This window comes from Musca domestica, unplaced genomic scaffold (genome assembly GCF_030504385.1).
Source record: "Musca domestica strain aabys unplaced genomic scaffold, Musca_domestica.polishedcontigs.V.1.1 21, whole genome shotgun sequence".
NCBI lineage: Eukaryota > Metazoa > Arthropoda > Insecta > Diptera > Muscidae > Musca > Musca domestica.
Genome location: NW_026712258.1, coordinates 13136744 through 13157546, shown reverse-complemented (window position 1 = coordinate 13157546; position 20803 = coordinate 13136744). Strand labels below are relative to the sequence as shown.

General features: G+C 34.2%; 1 protein-coding gene and 2 long non-coding RNA genes across 4 annotated transcripts; all 3 read left to right on the top strand.

Annotated features, from left to right (window-relative positions):
* Positions 1–104: 104 nt before the first annotated feature.
* On the top strand, positions 105–3634 carry LOC101895248 (actin, indirect flight muscle). The gene is made up of 2 exons (XM_005181354.4): positions 105–265; positions 2293–3634. Exon 2 carries the CDS (start codon positions 2314–2316, stop codon positions 3442–3444), a length of 1131 nt encoding a protein of 376 aa, XP_005181411.1. The 5' UTR covers positions 105–265; positions 2293–2313; the 3' UTR covers positions 3445–3634.
* A 2206-nt stretch (positions 3635–5840) lies between these two features.
* Positions 5841–20762, top strand: LOC131802475 (uncharacterized). Of its 2 annotated transcripts, none has more exons than XR_009342220.1 (3): positions 5841–6505; positions 20094–20214; positions 20281–20762. It is a non-coding gene; the product is annotated as an uncharacterized LOC131802475 (long non-coding RNA). The 2 variants fall into 2 exon arrangements; XR_009342219.1 differs by lacking the exon at positions 5841–6505 and adding an exon at positions 19911–20009 and having other exon boundaries at positions 20281–20760.
* On the top strand, positions 10690–18594 carry LOC131802474 (uncharacterized). The gene is made up of 3 exons (XR_009342218.1): positions 10690–10873; positions 10942–10994; positions 18513–18594. It is a non-coding gene; the product is annotated as an uncharacterized LOC131802474 (long non-coding RNA).
* Positions 20763–20803: the final 41 nt, after the last annotated feature.

Below are 20803 nucleotides of genomic sequence, written 5' to 3'. Positions count from 1 at the left end.
TTAAACAAAGGTGTGAGTGTGTGAATAATGCCTTTGTGTGTGTATTGGTGTTTACATCGAATGAATGTATTGTTTATTTTGAGAATTAATTGCGCGTAAGAGGTAAATGGCCAGAATAAAACGGCTCTTATAAAGGCTAAACAACTTTAGAGTGAATCTATTTGTTGTTGAGTGTAGACGGCAACAAGGATCCTTATTCCAACGATCGATTCTAACAGAAGCGTAGAATTTCCAATTCACATTTCCTTTTTTGTTGGCCGAAAAGGTGGATATCGTTTGAAATTTTAAAGAAAATAAATTTGAAAAAATATACAAAGGATACGTGTGTGGTAAAAAGGATAATAAAAAGAAAAAAATAATTGAACTGAACTGAGAATGCAAAGAAAGAAAGTAGAAAAAAAACTAAAAAGTGTAATTTAAGTTCAAAGAAAAAATAAAAAAAAAAAATGCAAATAAAAATAAAAAAGAGGGGACAATCAACATGTGAATCTTTAGAACTTTGAACTTTTGAAAAATGTGTATCAAATTACTTAATCGTTAAATGGAACACGTCTTATGCAACATTTTTGATCTCAATTGACATAACCTAAGACAATTTGAAATGGAATGAGATTGAACGAAGTTTTGAAAAAAAAGATATATAATAATTAAATCAAATATCCAGAATCCAAATGCAAGCTAAAAAATAAAAAAAAAAATGATTCTTTATCGTAAATAATTTTTTGAGAAGAGAACAATATTGAATTTGGAAATCACGTAACTTGAATGTCATTTTTATAGATTTGGATTATTTGAGCAAAATATTTTGAGCAAATCACAATTTGGAATTTATTATAAAAATTAAATTTGGTTTTGAGAAATACAAAATATTTAAAAATAATTTTTTAACTTCAAAATTATTAAAACAAGTATTCAAAAAAAATTATATTCCTAAAATATATTATTATATTAAAAAAGTTGTAATTTTTTTGAAGACAGAAAATTACGAAACTTCCGTTTCCATTTCAAAAAATCTTATATTTTGGATCAATTTGAAATAACAATGTTCAGTAACCTAAAAAAATTCTCAATTCGTACAATATTATGAACAGAATTTCAAATTTGCAATAAAATATATAACATTTAGTACTTCAAATAAAAAAAAAATGAATACTAATTAATAAGAAATTAAAAAATCTGGAAATTTAGGAGAAATTTAAATATTTGTTTTAAAAATGTGCCATAAAAATAATATTATGGCATGTAATTCAATATTAAGATATAATTTAAATTAAAATGACGGTATATAAATATTAACATTTTTTAAAAGAAACAATTCGATTTTCAAAACTTTTTATTCAAAAATCTTGAACATTCAAATAAAACATATTCTTATACAAAAAAAATATTAAAAAAATGGCACGAAATTTAATTTAAAAATAAAATTTAAAAAAACCATTATTGAAAAAGTTTTCACATCTTTTTAAATTAAAAGTAAAAACATTATTGAAATGTCTATTCTCTCAGTTTTATCTCGATATATACGATTTAAAAATGTTGCTAAGGCTTGGATTCCGAATTATAGCTCATTAAATTGAAGAATTTTGTTAAAATCCTCAAAATACGAATAGATTTTATAGCGGGTATTTCAATATAATTTTTTTTATAAGGATGAGTTTTACTAAATCAAACTCAAAGATTTTCTAATTGTGGCCACTTTTGCTAGAATATTAGAAATCTTTCAAAATATGTCAAATCGGAAGCAAAAAAATCTGAAATTCCAATATCAAGAGTAGTAATTTGTAAACATTTTTTCATCATCTGTTTCCCAAACTGTGAATTTTTTGGGGCAAAATTCTCACTCAATTAGAACACAGAATGCCGAAATGCTCAGAAAGGCAATGAATAAATTCCAAGCTCTTAAAATCGTTGTGAATTAAAATTTAAAAAAAAATCGGTTAGAATAAAATATCTTTTGAAAATAAGGACCACTTGAAGAGAAAATTAATTTTGAGGCAATTATTGTCTTCACAAAAGTTTGAATCCAAAAAAAAAATCCTATACTTTATAGCTGTAAAATGATTCTTTGAATTTCGAAAAATATACCCACCACTCCATGGTGGGTGAATATAAAAATATTTAACAAATTCACCACACCGTAACTTACAAAGTTCAAAATCAAGGAGAAATTCTCAATAATAAAATTTTCAATACTAATCTATCTATTTTTCTCCCTCTCGTTTCTCTTTCAACTACTCAACTACTCTCCGCGCGCTCTCTCTCTCTCTTTCTCACTCTCGCGCCCCATCGCAGACACTCTAAACTACTGCCAAAATGTGTGATGATGATGCTGGTGCTTTGGTCATTGACAACGGTTCGGGCATGTGCAAAGCTGGCTTCGCCGGTGATGATGCTCCCCGTGCTGTGTTCCCCTCCATTGTCGGCCGTCCCCGCCATCAAGGTGTAATGGTCGGTATGGGTCAAAAGGATTCCTATGTCGGTGATGAGGCTCAGAGCAAACGTGGTATTCTCACATTGAAATATCCCATCGAACACGGCATCATTACCAACTGGGATGACATGGAGAAGATCTGGCATCACACCTTCTACAATGAGTTGCGTGTCGCCCCCGAAGAACATCCAGTATTATTGACTGAGGCCCCCTTGAACCCCAAGGCCAATCGCGAGAAGATGACTCAAATCATGTTTGAGACCTTCAACTCGCCAGCCATGTACGTTGCCATCCAGGCTGTGTTGTCTCTGTATGCTTCCGGTCGTACCACTGGTATTGTCTTGGACTCTGGTGATGGTGTCTCCCACACTGTGCCCATCTATGAAGGTTTCGCTCTGCCACATGCCATCTTGCGTCTGGACTTGGCTGGTCGCGATTTGACCGACTACTTGATGAAGATCTTGACCGAACGTGGCTACTCCTTCACCACCACTGCCGAGCGTGAAATTGTCCGTGACATCAAGGAGAAGTTGTGCTATGTTGCTTTGGACTTTGAACAGGAAATGGCCACCGCCGCTGCCTCCACCTCATTGGAGAAGTCCTATGAATTGCCCGACGGTCAGGTCATCACCATTGGCAACGAACGTTTCCGCTGCCCTGAAGCCCTCTTCCAGCCCTCGTTCTTGGGCATGGAATCTTGCGGTATCCACGAGACTGTCTACAACTCGATCATGAAGTGTGATGTCGACATCCGTAAGGACTTGTATGCCAACTCTGTATTGTCTGGCGGTACCACCATGTACCCCGGTATTGCTGATCGTATGCAAAAGGAAATCACTGCCTTGGCTCCATCGACCATTAAGATTAAGATCATTGCCCCACCAGAAAGAAAGTACTCCGTCTGGATCGGTGGCTCCATCTTGGCTTCCTTGTCCACTTTCCAACAGATGTGGATCTCGAAGCAGGAATACGATGAATCTGGCCCCGGTATTGTGCACCGCAAGTGCTTCTAAGTCTTTTCGCCCGCAAAAGATTTCGACAAGCTCGCCTAGCCAAGACCACAACCTCAATAAGTTTATTTATACGCTATTAATATTATTATTATTTATATATTTCAAAAACATCAAGAATAATAACAACAACAACAAGAACAACAACATCAGCAACAACTACAACACCAACAACATTCAACCACCATCTAAACCAACAACATCAACAACAACAAGAAGAAAAAGAACAACAACAGCACACATCCACTTAATCTTTTTTAGTTTTATTCTACATGGGGAATGTGTATATCCCAAACCAATACCAATACCAAAACAACAACAATAAGAAGAACAACAACAAAGCACCAACATCAGTTACAAATCTTTATGAAATTTAACATTTTTTAGTTTTAACCACAAAAATGTTTTAAGTTTTTTTTTTTGATAATGAAAATCCCATAACGGTTGGTTCATCCGGCGGGCGGATGAGGGGAATCCATGCCCAGCCCGCCCTACCATTGGCCACGGCTGACACCGCTGCCAAGTGGTGCCAGTGTCGGTGGCTGTTGGTTGGCGACTGCATACTGCATGTGTTCGACCCGAACCTGTCCGCTGATCCAACCCATCCGAGGGATGAGTTGTAAAGTGTTTCATTTTAATTAAGAAGATTTTACATGTTTTTATTTTTTTCATAAAATATTTTGAATACTTAAGAAGATCATCTTTGGAGAAATAACAAAAAAAAATCTAAATAAATAAAATAAAAAAGACATAAAACAAGTGCAAATTGTGATTGCTTTAATTAATTAAATAACCTAAAACCAAACAAAAAAGACAAAAAAAAAATATTTAAATGTTATTTTTTACGGCGAAACTTCCTTTCTTCCTTCCCATTGGCAAAATTTATTGTTTCAATATTGTTTTTTTTTTTCAATTTTTGAAATGAACCCAAGAGTTCTCCATTATATAGTTTTAAGCAATACCTCTTTTTGTTTTGTAAATGTTATTTTTCTATTAAATTAATTTTTAAAATGACAATTGAAATTGTTATAATTTTTGCTTTTTGGGATGAGGAAGTTTGATGGAAATTCGTTTGGATTTTTTATTATTTTAATAATGTAATGAATTTTTAACTTAGTTGGTTTTGAAATTTCTGGAGGTGTCTTTTCTGCTAGGCCTTTATAATAGAAGATTGAGTTCGGATTTCTTGAACTCAGTTTATTTTAATAGATTCTTAGTTTTCATGTTCTCTGTTGACTTTAATAGTGTTGTTGGTGAGAATTTGTCGCCAAATATCGGTTGTAAAAATATTGAAGATTATTTTTTTTCGTTTTTTAGCTATTACCCTTTTGGCAACAATGCCAAGTTTCGTGTTTTGTTTTAGTCGATTTATGTATTTATGCATGTCCGTCCGTCCGTCCGTCTGTCCATGTATTTTTGTAAACAAAGTACAGGGCAATAAATGGCCCGATTCAGATGAATTTTTGCACAAATAATTTGTTTGACCCATGGACGAGTCCTATTGAAATAATCGGTCAAAAATTTAGGTATAGCTCCCATATATATTTTCGTTCGATTTGCCTTATATTGTGCACCAAACGTGTAATATCAGCCCGAATAGTATAGAATTTTGCACGTACGACCAGATTGGACCGGAAAATAAGTATGCCAAATTTGATCGATACCGTTTCAGATATAGATATAGCTTCAATACATATTGTTCATCCGATTTGTTTTGTCCTCCGCAGCCGTAATATGCACTCTGTAACAACAATATTTTTGGAAATATATCAAATGCAACTCAAAAATACCCTTGATAAATTTTATCGACATCGGTTAATATTTGGATATAGCTCCCATATATATTTTCGTCCGATTTGCCTTTTATCCGATCCGATGTCCGATTTGCCTTTTATTGTGAATTTGGTACTCACGACCAAATTGAGTCTAAAACCAGTAGATCAAATTTGGTGGAAATCGGTTCAGATATAGCTATAGCTCCCATACATATTGTTCATCACAAGTTAATTGTGCACCAAATGGATAATACAAGCCGGAAATGAAAAGGCGCAAATGCCTCGACAAATTCAGTAGAAATAGATTCAGAGGAGGATATTCCTCTCATATATTAGTTCCTTTGGATTTTAATTATTACTATTATCATAGTTGGTATGATCCAATCCTCACAATTTCCCCATTAAAACTTTTATTTGTTATGTGAAGCTCTTTGAAGCTGCAAAGTGGTGTAGGATATCATAAACTCGGCACCGCCCAGCTTTAAGATTTTCTTTACTGGTTTTTTGCTGGGTACGTACTTAGGCAAAGTTGTCGATTTTGGGGTGAAGATCAGTGCATCCAAAAGAGTTGTAACAATCGTGTTCAAGAAAAACGAAATGAAATCGCTGTGTTGACCATTAAGTGGCGTTGTCGGTATGCTGGCGTTTAGCGCGGCTATGGCTCGTCGGATTGAGGGTTGGTTCCTGCCACTTTCAGATCTTTTCGGTTGAACAAACAAAAAAAATCATACCGGACTTCAAACTAAATTAAAAAGGGGGTAAAAAGAAGCCTGAAACATGTCAACAAAAAAGTAAAAAAAAGAAAACGTTCGCCTTAACTACAACCAAATTCCAAACTTACATTAGTTTTCACCACAGAGACAGTGCTCCTGGCGGCTGATCAGCCAGGAGATAGCCCTCCCTCCGAGAACACCTCTCGCCATGACGTCTACTCATACTTGACGTCCCAGATCTGACCCTTGACTTACCACATTTTATATCATTACCACCACCTTTTAAAAAGGGCTTTAAGCCAAGGACATATTTATCTTTTCTATATAAAATTGGTACATTTTATATAAACTACTTTAAATACCCAAATAACAATTCGTAGAAAAAATTACATGCTAATTTTAACGTTTGCGTTCAAATTTAATAATGAATTCAATTCAATGAATAAATACAATTTTGCCAAAAATTACAAAAAAAAAACTTTCCTTTTTCTTCTTTTAGACTGCGCTTTCTGATGACAAAAATTAGGGTGCAATAAAGGCAGCTTGCAATTGTGGTTCTTCCCAACAAGTAAGTACGTAAGTATTGTTTTAAAGTTTAGCTTTTTTTATTATGTATATTCCACGTTAAATTTTTATTAATTATATTTCTTTCATTCAATTTCAGGAAAGGCAAACAAAGGTGGAGTGTCGATAGCACTTAAAATCTACAAACGGATTAAAAGCCTAACATTGAATAGAGCTCTGTTCAACGTCGTGTACCTGCAGATTAACCAAAAGGTGATTAAAATTTAAAATTGACTTCATTTGTTTCCCCTTCTAATTCATATTGCTCCTTTTTTTACAGAAAAAAACCGCGGAATTTAATTATGATGCTTCGTCGTCCGTCTGTCTGTCCGAGGTTTCTTGTATTAAATGTCGATTGGGAATACCAAGCCACGCTGGGTTAGCAATGGCGCAAAATCAGCGACTCCCTCGATGGATTGGATGGGCGATGGTGTGGCTTGTAGGCTCCAATTCTTCATGAATTTTTAGGTTAAAGATTTATTTTCTTGCTTTAGATTTTTAGTTATTTGTTTTGGTTTTTTTCCTTTCAATTTTGTTAAAACTTTGTTTAATTTTAAAAAAAGTTCAATTTTTCTTTTAATTTTCAATTTTTGTGAAAACTTTTTGTTTTGTTATAAGTTTTCTTTCAACTTTTAGCCTTTTGTTGTTGAATTTTGCTTAATTATTTTAAGGCTTCCAATTTTGTTAAATAAGTTTGTATTTCGTGTTGTTAGAATATGTGTTTCAAACAAATAAAAACATTGAATTCACTTCTCAACAAGTGGTTCATCACCAAAAACTTTGTCTGCTTTTTCTTCGCTGGTTACAGGGAGCCACGCATCCAATCTTCTTCGCAGGTAAAATCAAAAAGGACAGATTTTTCTTACAATTTTAGCCAGGAAATTCTGGCTGCCATTTTCCTCATTTAATTTTTCCATTTTCTTTTTTTTCATTATTCCCCCTTATTGACATTTAAGTAATTGGAATAATCAGCTGTTTCCTAGTAATGGTTGCCAACATTTTTCTTCTTCTTCTAGCTATCAATTATTTTCAGGGTTACCCCTTTTAAAGGCGTGCGACCTTTGGTTTAAAAATGCAAAAAAATCTATCAATCCATTTAAAAAAATCGGTATTTAAAAAAATCGGTGTTTGGCATCCCTAATAATCGCGGTCTGGCATCCCTAACACTGATTTTCCAAAATAAAATTTAATTTTGGACTGATTTAGTTATCCCAGTACAAAGCTCCATTAGCCCGTAGGAACATGGTATAATGTTTACGTCATACGCCTTGCGTTATCGTTTAGTCTGACGTAAGGTGACTACCGATAGTAGTGACTATCGATAGTAGTGACGTTTATGAATGAAAACAATCGGAGTACGCGTATATTGTAATTTTTTTTGGCGGATTGGAGCACGGACGGACGGAAAATTTTGGAGCTGCAGAAATTATAAAATTTTGGGTAAGTAGAGCGCAAAAGAAATTAATGAAAATCATCAGTGACATACAGTGCGGGTGTATGTGTTAATAGTAAATTGCAAATAGTTGCATGAAAAATTAATCGGTATAAATCTTAGAAAATAATAAAGAAAATTAAAAGAATAAAAGGAAAAATAATAATAAAGTGGTTCTACTGAAACATTAATACACATAATTTCCTGAAATTAATTTAATTTTCTAACAAAAAAAAAAAAAAAAAAAAAAAATAAATAAATAAATGATTTCCATCAAGTGTATGTGTGTGTGTGAGTGATCGGCTGATTAAAAGAAATTGCATACAAATTGCAATCATTCAGTGAAACGTGATTTTGGCGGAAATATTAAACTTCGAAAATCTGTTACAATGATTTCGAAGGAAAAGAATAAAAGAAAGAGAGCGAAATGAAAAATAAACTCTAAGTACGGAACAATAAATAATTATGGAGGAAAATGGTGCAATTTAAAGGAAGGAAGAAATTGTGGAATCAAAACAAAAGTGCAAATAAGGTGATACTGTGCCTAATGAAAATTAAAAAAATTAAACCCAAATGAATAAAAGGGAAAACAAAGTGGAACTACTAATGAAAAACCTTCATTAAATTTTATAAAATACTTTAATGAAATTGAAGATATTGAAACTGGAATCTGACAAATAAGTGGAAAAAGAATCTAGCGTTTCAGTGATCGGACGGACATAATAGTTTATTTTTAATGACGAAAAATTCAGTTGAAAATAAAAAAAATTAAAAAGTTGCCAGATTTAAAAAAAACTTAAAAAAGTAATTTTTATTAATTAAGAACTGTGCAAATCAATATCTAAAAAAATTAATAAAAAATTAAAGTGAATGAAATTGAAATACTATTGTGAATTTATAAAAAATTATATATTTTTTTTTTAAATGTAAAATTTGACTTCTGTAAATTTTAAGTGAAAAATTATGTGAAATATTCTGAATTTTGATATAAAAAAATTAAATAAAAAGAAAATTATTAAAGATAAAAGTAAGAAAGTTATACAAATCGGACGGACCTTAAAAAAAAGGAGTGCAGCTATTGTGTTTATTTTTCATAACAAAATGTAAAAAAAAAATTCATTGCAATAGAAATTTTTGCAAGATTTAAAAAAAAAGTATAAAAATGTCGTAAAAATTAAAGAAAATAATAAGCAATGAAATTTAAAAATTATTGTGAATCAACGAATAAGTTACTGGAAATAAGATATAAAGAAATTGAATTTGATCTGACGAATAAAGTGAAATAATTTGAAATTTTAACGGAATTTAATTGAAAGAAATAAAGAAATTTACAAAAATAAATAAATGCTCTATTTGTTTTAATTTAAATCATAGTCACACAGAACTAATGCTTATTTTCTTTTTCTTATCTTTACAGATTGCTGACTGCACGAGTTTATACTGAAATAAAGGTGAGTTGAACATGGTGTTTTCTTTTTCCGTAGGGGTACCATCAACTAGGACCTCAGCTTTGGTCAGAATGTTGGATACGACATTACTCCAAATATACTTAGGTGTGTTTGGTTTTGTCTTCCTGCTTCCAGACTCTAACGTCATAAATCGATGACTGACAGCTGTGCGACCTTGTGTACAACACTCTTCTGCCTTGTGCCATAGTTGCGTATGGGAATATAAAGGAAGAGTGCACAAATGGTCAAGGACAGTCACAACGTGACTGCTCAGGAATCGTAGACATATTGTTAGAGTCGGTAAATCTGCTATGCTTAAGTTCGTAATCCAACGAATTCTTTCTGACCATTGCTTTGTTGGTGTCTAGGCGAGTGGGCTCCTATGGTTGCAAGAAAAAGTTTTCCATGGTCTCAACGTGCAAAAGACTACTCGAGAATTTACTTAAATTGGATATCTAATTAACAAAAGGTAAGTAGATATATAAATGCTGAAAATTTTATAAAAATATTAATAAGTTCCTTTATTATCTTTCCAGACATTATTTACCCACAGGCGATTTAATTTGCCTGTCCTGTGAGACCAGGAAATTATACTTGATGGTAAGTTCGAATAATCCTGTTCTCCTTTTTTCTCCAACAGGTGTACCATCGACTAGACCTTCATCTTTTGTCAGAATGTCGGATACGATGGTTTGCAAATGCACTTAGGTGTATTTGTTCTTTTTGTCTTCTGGCTTCCAGACTCTAGTGTCGTAAGTCGGGTGAAGGACGGATCTGCGACCTCGTGTACAACAGTTCCCTGGCCCGTGCCAAACAGCGAACGGCTACTGCTTCACCGCGAAAGGGGAATTGCACTAATGGTCAAAGACAGTCACCAGGTCACTGCTCCGGATGCGCAGACATCAACTAGAGTCGGTAAACCCAGAAAGCTTTAATTCGTACTCTGACTTCACAATTCTGACATCTGCTGCTAGAGTCTAGAAGATTGGACTCCTGTTCGGATGGAAAAAAACAGGGTTCCGAACTTTACCAAATATTCTAGCCGAGACTTGTGGTTGGACTACGGTCGGCGCTTCAGAAATGAACGTAAGTTGTAGTTTTAATTCTATTTCGTAGTTTTCGTAATTTTGTTCTGAAAAATTGAGAAAAATTATGAGAACTCTATTGTTTATAAACATAAATTTTATAAAAAAATTCAGCCAAACCCCTTTGTAAGTATGGCCTAAGATTGACATTTTACATATTATTTCTTTTTTTAAGTTCATTTTTATTTATTTTTATATTTAATTTTTTCTAATATTTTTTTGCCTATAATCCTACATAATGATATTTCACTAATTCATATTTTTTCTTTCTTTTACTTTATGATAAAAAACTGGAGAAATGGGTTTCAACCTTTAACCATACACACAACTACACATCACTCATGAAGGAAAAGCTGTCCTACAGCTTGTAAAAATTCAGGAATAATAAAAGGATATTTCGTAAGTTGTAATTCAGGTTAGTCCTCTTAATATTATATCTTAAATAATTGTAATAAAATTTGTATTTTTTTTTCTTCAATTCAGGTACTACTTCAACAAAATTCAATTGGATCTTCCGGAACTCTTGGAAAATTTAGGTGAGTATTGGAATAACTTTAAAATTAGGGTAACTTTAAATTAAGATAGAATTAAGAGTAAATTGTTAAATATTTTCGTATAGAAGTTGCGGATTTATATTTCATTCTGAAATCTCCGCTTTATTTTAAAACTGAACTTAAATTAACTGAACAAAAAAAATAATTTCTATCCTCATATATATGCTTTAGACTTCGGTCGCTATATATGTAAAAAGAAAAAAAAAATAATTAGAAGAAAAATTAAATTTTTCAATTCTTAAGCATTTATTGCTTCAAATCCTTAGCGTGAAAAATGCCCTTTAAGATCTTCTACTTCGTAAAGGCATTTCCCAACTGGCTTAACAATGTGACACTTGAAAATTTTTTTTATCAAGTTTAGCATTATAATTATTTTTAAAATCACTTTGCCTGAAACCTGACCTGACGACTTCTAAGATTATAAGACTTTTCATTTCTCAAGTATGCCTGGTGCAGACTATTTCTTACCTTTTCTCTGATAAGATCCTGTTTAACCGAGTTTGGAATGAGTGTCGTCTCGGGGTCATTAAGAAGCTTAAGTTTCCTGGCTAATTTATAAAGACTGGCATGATTTATCATATTGACCCCAAAGAGCGCAAAATAAGGGTTAGTTCCGATGGAACTATGGAGAGAAGATCGCAGAGAACATTCTATCTCTGATAAAATTTGATCCCATTCTTGGTGATCTTCTCCCAGATATGACCGAATCGCTGATAAAATAGATTGATTTACCCGCTCCGAGGCATTTGCTTGCGGAGAGTGAAACGCATTTTTGGTATGGTTTATACCAAAAAGTTTAATCATATGAGAAAATTCTTTGCTAATAAATTGTTTCCCATTATCAGACACTATTACTTCTGGGGTTCCAAATTTATGAAATACTTCACTAATTAAAAACTTTACTATATTTTTCGAATTTGCTTTGGCCATGGCTTTTAGCAAAACGTATTTTGAAAGGTGGTCTACCACAATAAAAATAAAACTGTTTCCCGTTTTGGTTCTGGGATAAGGACCTAAGAAGTCTACATAAATTCGTTGAAAGGGCCTTTCTGTAATAGTCTCTGATCCCATAGATAGCCGAAGAGTCGAATTAGCTGGTTTTGTCTCTTTACAAATATCACAATTTTGTACAAAATTGCTAACTTGAGTATTCATATTTGGCCAGAAAAAGTACTCTTTTACCCTACCAAGAGTATTGTGGAAACCTCCATGAGAAACTTGTGGTGGACAGTGTGCTTTTTCAATGATTTGCTGGGTAAATTCGCTGGGTACCCATAACTTCCAGGCGAAATCTTCATTAAGGGGAACTCCGTCGTAGAATTGAGTTCGTTTATATACCAAACCATCAACCACTTTTAGATCGGGAAGTTGTGAAGAATTATTTTCGATGGTTTCTATTAAGGCTAAATAATCATCTGCTTTAAAAGCTAAGGAATCAAGATCGATTAAGGCCTTCACATCGAGAGAAATCTCCTCCATATCATACCTTGACAAAGTATCGGGTCCTATGTTCTGGGTTCCTTTACTGTGCTCTATCTCAAAAGAATATGCCTGCAACTGTAGGCTCCATCTAGCTAACCTTCCGCTCAGATCTCGATGTGACATGAGCCATTTTAAACTTCTATGGTCAGTTATAACTGTGAAAGGCATCAATTCTATATATGGCCTGAATTTTTTAATGGCCATCACCACTGTCAAGCACTCTCTCAGTCACCGAGTAATTTTTCTGAGCAGAAGTCAGCATTTGCGAGAAATAGGCTATGGGATGTTCTCCATCCTCATCGTCTCTTTGAAATAAAACTGCTCTATTCCCAAGTCTGAGGCATCGCATTGCACATAGAAATGTCTGGTAAAGTCTGGGTGTGTCAGGACAGGACTACTTACAAGGGCTTGTTTCAATCTGTCGAATGCAACCTTGGCCTCCTCTGTGAACGTGAATCGTTTACCTTTCTTGAGGGTCTCGAAGATGGGAGCCGCAATGGTGGCAAAGTCGGCAATGAACCTTCGATACCACCCTGCCGTACCCAAGAAACTTCTCACCTGCTTTGCTGTTTTCGGGTATGTAAACTTCACTATTGTTTCCACCTTTGCCGGATCAGTTTTAAGTTTGCCACCTCCAACAATGTAACCCAAGTACCTAAGCTCTTTGAAGCAGAAGTTCGACTTGGTTACATTTATTGTGAGTCCTGCTTTGGCCAAACAACCTGCTCTAACAAACCCAGGTGAGTGTCGAAGTCTGGCGAAACAACCAAAAGATCATCCAAGTAGACGAAAACCCTATCACGTAGTGCGCCAGGGATCACTTTATCCATTAAACGGCATAACCTTTGGGCTGCATTGCACAGACCAAAGGGCATGACGGTAAAATGGTAAAGCGGTCGTCCGGGCACTGTGAATGCAGTTTTCTCTCTACTTAAAGGATCCAGTGGAATTTGCCAGAACGCATCCTTCAGGTCGACACTAGAAATGAAATAGGTATCCCCCAGCCGACTGAGTAAACCTTCTATATGCGGCAATGGTTAGGCGTCCTTGACTGTCAGTGCATTGAGTTTGCGAGCGTCCAGGCACAAACGGTTCTTTTCACCCCTTCGGACTAGAGTAACCGGATGACTTCATGGACTCTCGCTCTCTTCAATCACACCTAGCGCTATCATCCTATCCAATTCCGCATACCTAAGTTTCTGCACAGCCGGGGAAACGGGATAATGTAGAGCTGTCAAACTATCGAAAGCAATATCGATAGTATCGATAGTTTATTTTTTTTTTAGCGAATATCGATAGTTTTTAATCACTATCGATAGTATCGGCAAAATGTCATCACTTACGCATATGTTGTGACGCTGCGACTTTTTGGGTAAGAGAAATAAACAACAGCTAAGTTATAATTATATTTAAGTTGACGGTTCTACAAATCATGGAGAAGTTCCTGAAAAGATCAAAAAGTAAGATTTAATTAATGACCTGTTCGTTATTTGTGTGTATTAACATTTTATTAACAACGTATATAGCAGACTCAGCCAGCAAAGAAAATGTAATTGATATTGGCAATATCAACAGTGGTAGTGAATCTGATATTGGATTTGAAAAAATAAGAACAAGAAAGATGTCATCAGAAGCATGGGCCTTTTTTGAAAAAACGAAAGATGGATTTAAAAATATTTATTTTTAATAGAACGTATTTTAATTTTAAATGTAATTTTATGGATTCGCCTTAAAGCACTATATCTGTGGTCACAAGCAATAACAGCCTAAGTCGAAAATCATGCTTTGGAGAAAAATCACTTTTTATATACAAAGGAGTTTCTGAAAAACTTAGGAAAGAGAATGAGGAAAAATTTTATGCTAAATCAAAGATTATTAAACAGACAATGCTAAGAATAAAAACGGTAGTGGAAATCTCATGTACTTAGAAGATATTTAAAAAACAAAAACATATATGGTTATTGCAAATGGAAAATGGGAATTTGCAAAGAGTATCTCGACTTATGTCTTTATTGTAAAGTAATATTGCATTTGTTGCCTGACATATATCGAATTAGGCGGGTACTGCATATTGAAAATTTTCTCGTACTGAACTTAGGCCTTTTGATTATTTATAGTTCATGTTGAAAAAAATAAAACGAACTACTCATACATAACAAGTGCATTATTTTTCCATAAATTTTATTTTAAGAAAACTTAACCTAATTACAGATGTACATACTTACCACCAAAACCGTTGGAAGGTTAAAAGAATATATAAAAAAAGAATATATAATCTATGTCTGGCTCATCTTCGACTAAGTCTGGATGTACATAAATACAGTCCTGTGTTTGTAAACTTTTATAAAAAGGATGAAAAAATGTGTTTATAAATGGAAGTAAAGCAAGCAGATATTTTTTTCTTTTTTTCGCTGATTTTGACACACTCGTTTAGTAAATATAAGTCGTCTCTCTTCATTGAATTAATACCGCGTTTATACAAATTTAAAATTTGGAAGGGAGCATTTATATCTAATGTGGTTTTATATTCAATTCTTCCAAAATTAGTTTTTCTATATCTTAGCCATCTAATATTTTTCCAAACAAATCTCTCACCATTTTGATTAGTGTTTCTCCACATTAACTTTGTTTTTAATAATAGCGAAAAATTATAAAAATCTTCTGAATTCATTTCAACGACTTTAAATTTATGTTTAGTACCTACACATCTAACAAAATTGTACCAGTCGTGAGGATGTTGTGTTTGAGTGTCTGTCCTTTTCTTTTTCCTTTCTATTACAGGTTCTAAAAATTGCGCATACGAATGAGTTCTTATTTTGTCCCACACAGGAATCGCTATAAAAAATAGTGTGATTAACTTATTCAAGATTGATTAAAAACTTGAACAAGCACGATGCAATTTGGTTGCCACCACGAGCAGATAACGCTTCATGCCACATAAAGCAATGTGGGGTACCAGTTATGCAGTCATGAATGGTTAAATTATACCTCCAAAGTTGCCTTTTTAAAAACTTATTGAGTTTCTTAAGAATGGTGTAGTCAAACACTGCTGTAAATCAAAAGTAAATATTTTGATTGTTGAGTCATTGGCGGCTAAAACTTTGTGATTCCTTCTCGATTCGTACGCTAAATTTGCTTAACTTTGATGAGTTGTGAGATCATTTTCTAAATCGCCTAACAGAATAGCATCCGCTTCCTGTTTGCAAATACTAATTTTAGCTTTAAGTTTATCGCAGTAAGAACAAGTGTCAAGTTGAGGTTTCTTGAATTTTATGTTCATGCCTGCAAAACATTCATCATGATTAATTGACTTATCTTCTTCAGCTTCAGTATGTAGTTGGGTAGAAAAAAAATTGATTGGCAATTCAGCATTACTGCTTTCTGAAAAAGACATGCGACTTTCATCGTTGTCTTGCAAAGAATTTTTGTTTTTCAAAAAACTACAAAACAACTAAGTAATACAGTTTTTTTTATTTTGTTTACCATTCTCTTACCTGTTACATAATCTACTTTCTGCTTCTTTTCACTGTTCTCCATATTATATTTCTTTATTTTTCACCGAATTATATTTTAATATTTTTTTATAAACACTCTTATTCTCTTCTGTACGTTTAGACCAAATGGCTTAACTGAAATCAATTTGACACAATGCTTTTATTATAAAAGCCTAACTGCAATTTGTACAAAATCTGAGAGCATACGCCATGTGCAATTTTCGCTTATGTAGATATTGCTCTCTTTCTAGCATACTAAGCTATATGCAATAATATTTTATGTAGAGATAGACGGTGTTCTTAATCATTCTCAATTTGCAATATTCATTTATCTCTACATAAGCTCTTATGCAAACTCTCTTGTTTATTGCAATACGATTTACAAAAAATATGCAAAAACAGCTTAACCCATTATAGGCTATTTATTAAAATTAATATATTATAGAAACATGAAACATGATTCTTTACGATTTATGTCAATATGTTTTTACTTATAGCTTTTTAAATAATTTTGCTAGAGAAATGGGGATTTCACGCACATGTTTAGTTTTGTTAGTTCAATAAGATAGCGTACATATCTCAGATCTTTCTTAAGTCGACTTAGGCGGTTATTGCTTGTGACCACAGATATATAGTTCATTCAATGATCTCATGAATTTACTAAGTCATTGCTCTTAGCGCTTTTGTTTTTCCTTTTTATATTCTTGAACAAAAAATGTTATATTGTTGTTTAAAATATATTGGTAATTTGTTCTTCAGGAAAAATAATACTGATTTGTAGATAATCAGTAAACATGATTTAATCATATTGCCTTTCCGGCCACAATAACCGGTCCTATACCGTTGCGTTATATGACTAAGTGTTGGTGATTGTAACATCTGAAAGAATGTTACGAATTCGAATCTGTCCATCTGTTTCTTGTATGTCTTACAAAATATCCCTCCCCATATTAGGCTCGCCTCTATACAAAATATCCCTCCCAATATTAGTCTCCGAGGCTCGAAAAACTCCATATGACTTTAGATACTAGTCAAATTCGTCATGCTGCACTAACCAGGCGAGAAATGCAATATTCAGTCCAATTATGAATAAAAATTCCTAATGAAAAAAATTATTTGAAAAATTGAGTTGGAAAATTGGAAATTGAATTGGTGAATTGTTCCTGAGGATTTTTTAAAGGGAGAAATTTTCATTCATAATTGCGCTGGTTACATATCCGATACTATCGATAGTATCGATAGTTTTACAACAAACTATCGAAACTATCGAATGGGACGAATATCGATAGTTTGACAGCTCTAGGATAATGCCTATCTTTCACCGGGGCTGCATCGCGAGTGTCGATTGAATGGACCTCAACTTTAGTCTTTCCCAAGCCATACTTGGTAAAGCAAGGAAATTTGTCCATCACTATTAGGCAACCTCTCGGTCGGCGGTATTGTGTGAGCTTGGATTTCGGTGACTGGTGGTGGTACCGATAAGCTTGTTGGTGGTTGTGCTGGTGCACCACTTGATGAGAATCCTGGTGGCGGTTGGTTAAAAGGACCAAGTGACAACGGTCTAGGATCGTGAATCGGTGGTGGAATTACTCGCTCTGGATATGGTAGTGGGTAGCCCTTTGCTAAATTAGGCTGCTGAGACGTTAAGCCTGACGCCAATGCATGTGAGGACAGAACGACTGACTCCAAGGATGTCTGGGCTGGTACATGTGGTGCCGCTGCTGGCATCGCCAAACCGGCTTGTGAAAACAGCTGATTAGCCGCATCATTATCCCCCAACAACGAACGCTTGGTCGCTTCCGCAATTCTGGGTATAAGAACTCACAATCTTTCTTCTTCCTGTTGACGGTATTGCAATTGGGACAGGGCGATGGCAGAATTAATAATTTCCCTGACTCCTGCGCTGACTGCTGGGTCTGCTAGCGGAACAATCGGTCTATTCTGCAACCCGGTCAAAACACTATAGTTTGGTGATGCAACGCTTCCATGCGACCAAAAAGACGTGTTAAACGAGTTAGCGGTATCTTGCATGCTTAAGGGAACTGGTGTCGGTGCCGATGAACTTGACAGTGATGTTGTGACTGAAATACCTTGAGCTGGGACGTCCCCATGTGCTAAATGTGCAATATGAGAAGCAATGGGACCACTATGCGGCAGTTGTAACCTGTTGTGCGTTTGAAGGAGCGCTGTGAACCGCGGTAACAACACTGCTTACGGCTGTAGCTTCGGTAGTGGTTACCACCCCATTTTGCCCTAATATCGGTCTACCTGCCAAACTTGCACTCGCAGCTCTAGTAAGAGGCATATTGCTACTTGATATAACAAACTTAGTTAATAAAAAACTCCGAAAAGGCGAGAAAAAAAAATCAAAATGAAATCTGCCAAAGGATTTGCTCGAAAGTAAACCACACGGTGGTTTTAATTAAAGAAAAAAATAAAAAACAATTATGGTAAGTAAACTAAAAAAATCAATTGAATGTAATTCAGTTCTTTCACCATTAATTCACACTTTTCACTTTTACAGGCATACAAATTCTATTATCCGGCAGAATAATTTTGATGAAAAAAAAAACTAGAAAAATTCAAATAATGTTATGTGGTGGATTTCTGGTCAAAACAATGGTAAGTCAAGATCAAATAAACTGTTTCTGTATGAATTCTAAAATGTTTCACTTTTCTACTGGGATTTGGTGAGTTACACTGGCAAAACTGGAATTGAAATGGACTAAAAACGAACTGAAGAATTAAAATGGAATATGGAAAAGGCGGCTTACTCAGACATCCCTCAAGAGGTTCCATGACAATACGACCAATGGTCGGAAGCCAAAATTGTCGAAGCACCGAATGGAAACTCTAGGTAAGTCTGAGATCAGCTACCAAATTCCGGGTACTGAAATTAAATATAGACAGAAACTAAAATCTAAAAAACCCAAATCAACAAATTCGTTTGAGAATAACAGTTCATATTTGCATAGCAGCGCGTCACCTGCCTTTTAATCGGCTGCTTAGACGGGTCTCCACAAATGAGAACTGTTAAACCAGACGAATTCTTTTAACGTTATAACTCTAAGAAATCTGAAATTTTAACTTTACTAAAATATGAAATTTTATTAAAATGCTAGTGCAATTAGAAGTATTAAACTAGAACGCCTAAGCCACTAGAAAAAAACTAAAAATCATATTTTCCAAATATAAGTGATGTTTACCCGAGTCTTCGATGAGGCAACGCGTCGGGGACTCTTAATTAAACCTAGACGGGATTCATTTAAGATTCACGGTAAACACATTTATACACTACGACTAACAATTATTAAAACTAACGACATGTCGCAGGCCCCACGTTGGGCGCCATTTTGTAACAACCGTGTTCTAGAAAAACGAAATGAAATCGCTGTGTTGACCATTAAGTTGCGTTGGCGATATGCTGGCGTTTAGCGCGGCTATGGCTCGTCGGATTGGGGGTTGGTTCTTGCCACTTTCAGATCTTTTCGGTTGAACAAACAAAAAAAAATCATACCGGACTTCAAACTAAATTAAAAAAGGGGTAAAAAGAAGCCTAAAACATGTCAACAAAAAAGTAAAAAAAAGAAAACGTTCACCTTAACTACAACCAAATTCCAAACTTGCATTAGATTTCACCACAGAAACAGTGCTCCTGGCGGCTGACCAGCCAGGAGATAGCCCTTCCTCCGAGAACACCTCTCGCCATGACGTCTACTCATACTTGACGTCCCAGATCTGACCCTTGACTTACCACATTTTATATCATTACCACCACCTTTTAAAAAGGGCTTTAAGCCAAGGACATATTTATCTTTTTATTATAAAATTGGTACATTTTATTTAAACTACTTAAACTACTACTTAATAATGAATTCAATTCAATGAATAAATACAATTTTGCCAAAAATTACAAAAAAAAACTTTCCTTTTTCTTCTTTTAGGCTGCGCTTTCTGATGACAAAAAGTAGGGTGCAATAAAGGCAGCTTGCATTTGTGGTCCTTCCCAACAAGTAAGTACGTAAGTATTGTTTTAAAGTTTAGCTTTTTTAATTATATTCCACGTTAAATTTTTATTAATTATATTTCTTTCATTCAATTTCAGGAAAGGCAAACAAAGGTGGAGTGTCGATAGCACTTAAAATCTACGAACGGATTAAAAGCCTGGTTACCTAACCTTGAATAGAGCTCTGTTCAATGTCGTGTACCTGCAGACTAACCAAAAGGTGATTAAAATTTAAAATTGACTTCATTTGTTTCCCCTTCTAATTCATATGGTTCCTTTTTTACAGAAAAAACCGCGGAATTTAATTATGATGCTTCGTCGTCCGCCTGTCTGTCCGAGGTTTCTTGTATTAAATGTCGATTGGGAATACCAAGCCACGCTGGGTTAGCAATGGCGCAAAATCAGCGGCTCCCTCGATGGATTGGATGGGCGATGGTGTGGCTTGTAGGCTCCAATTCTTCATGAATTTTTAGGTTTAAGATTTATTTTCTTGCTTTAGATTTTTAGTTAATTGTTTTGGTTTTTTTTTCAATTTTGTTAAATTGTTTCCAAACTTTGTTTAATTTTAAAAAAAGTTCAATTTTACTTTTAATTTTCAATTTTTGTGAAAACTATTTGTTTTGTTATGAGTTTTCTTTCAACTTTTAGCCTTTTGTTGTTAAATTTTGCTTAATTATATTAAGGCCTCTAATTTTGTTAAAAAAAGTTTGTATTTCGTGTTGTTAGTATATGTGTTTCAAACAAATAAAAACATTGAATTCACTTCTCAACAAGTGATTCATCACCAAAAACTTTGTCTGCTTTTTCTT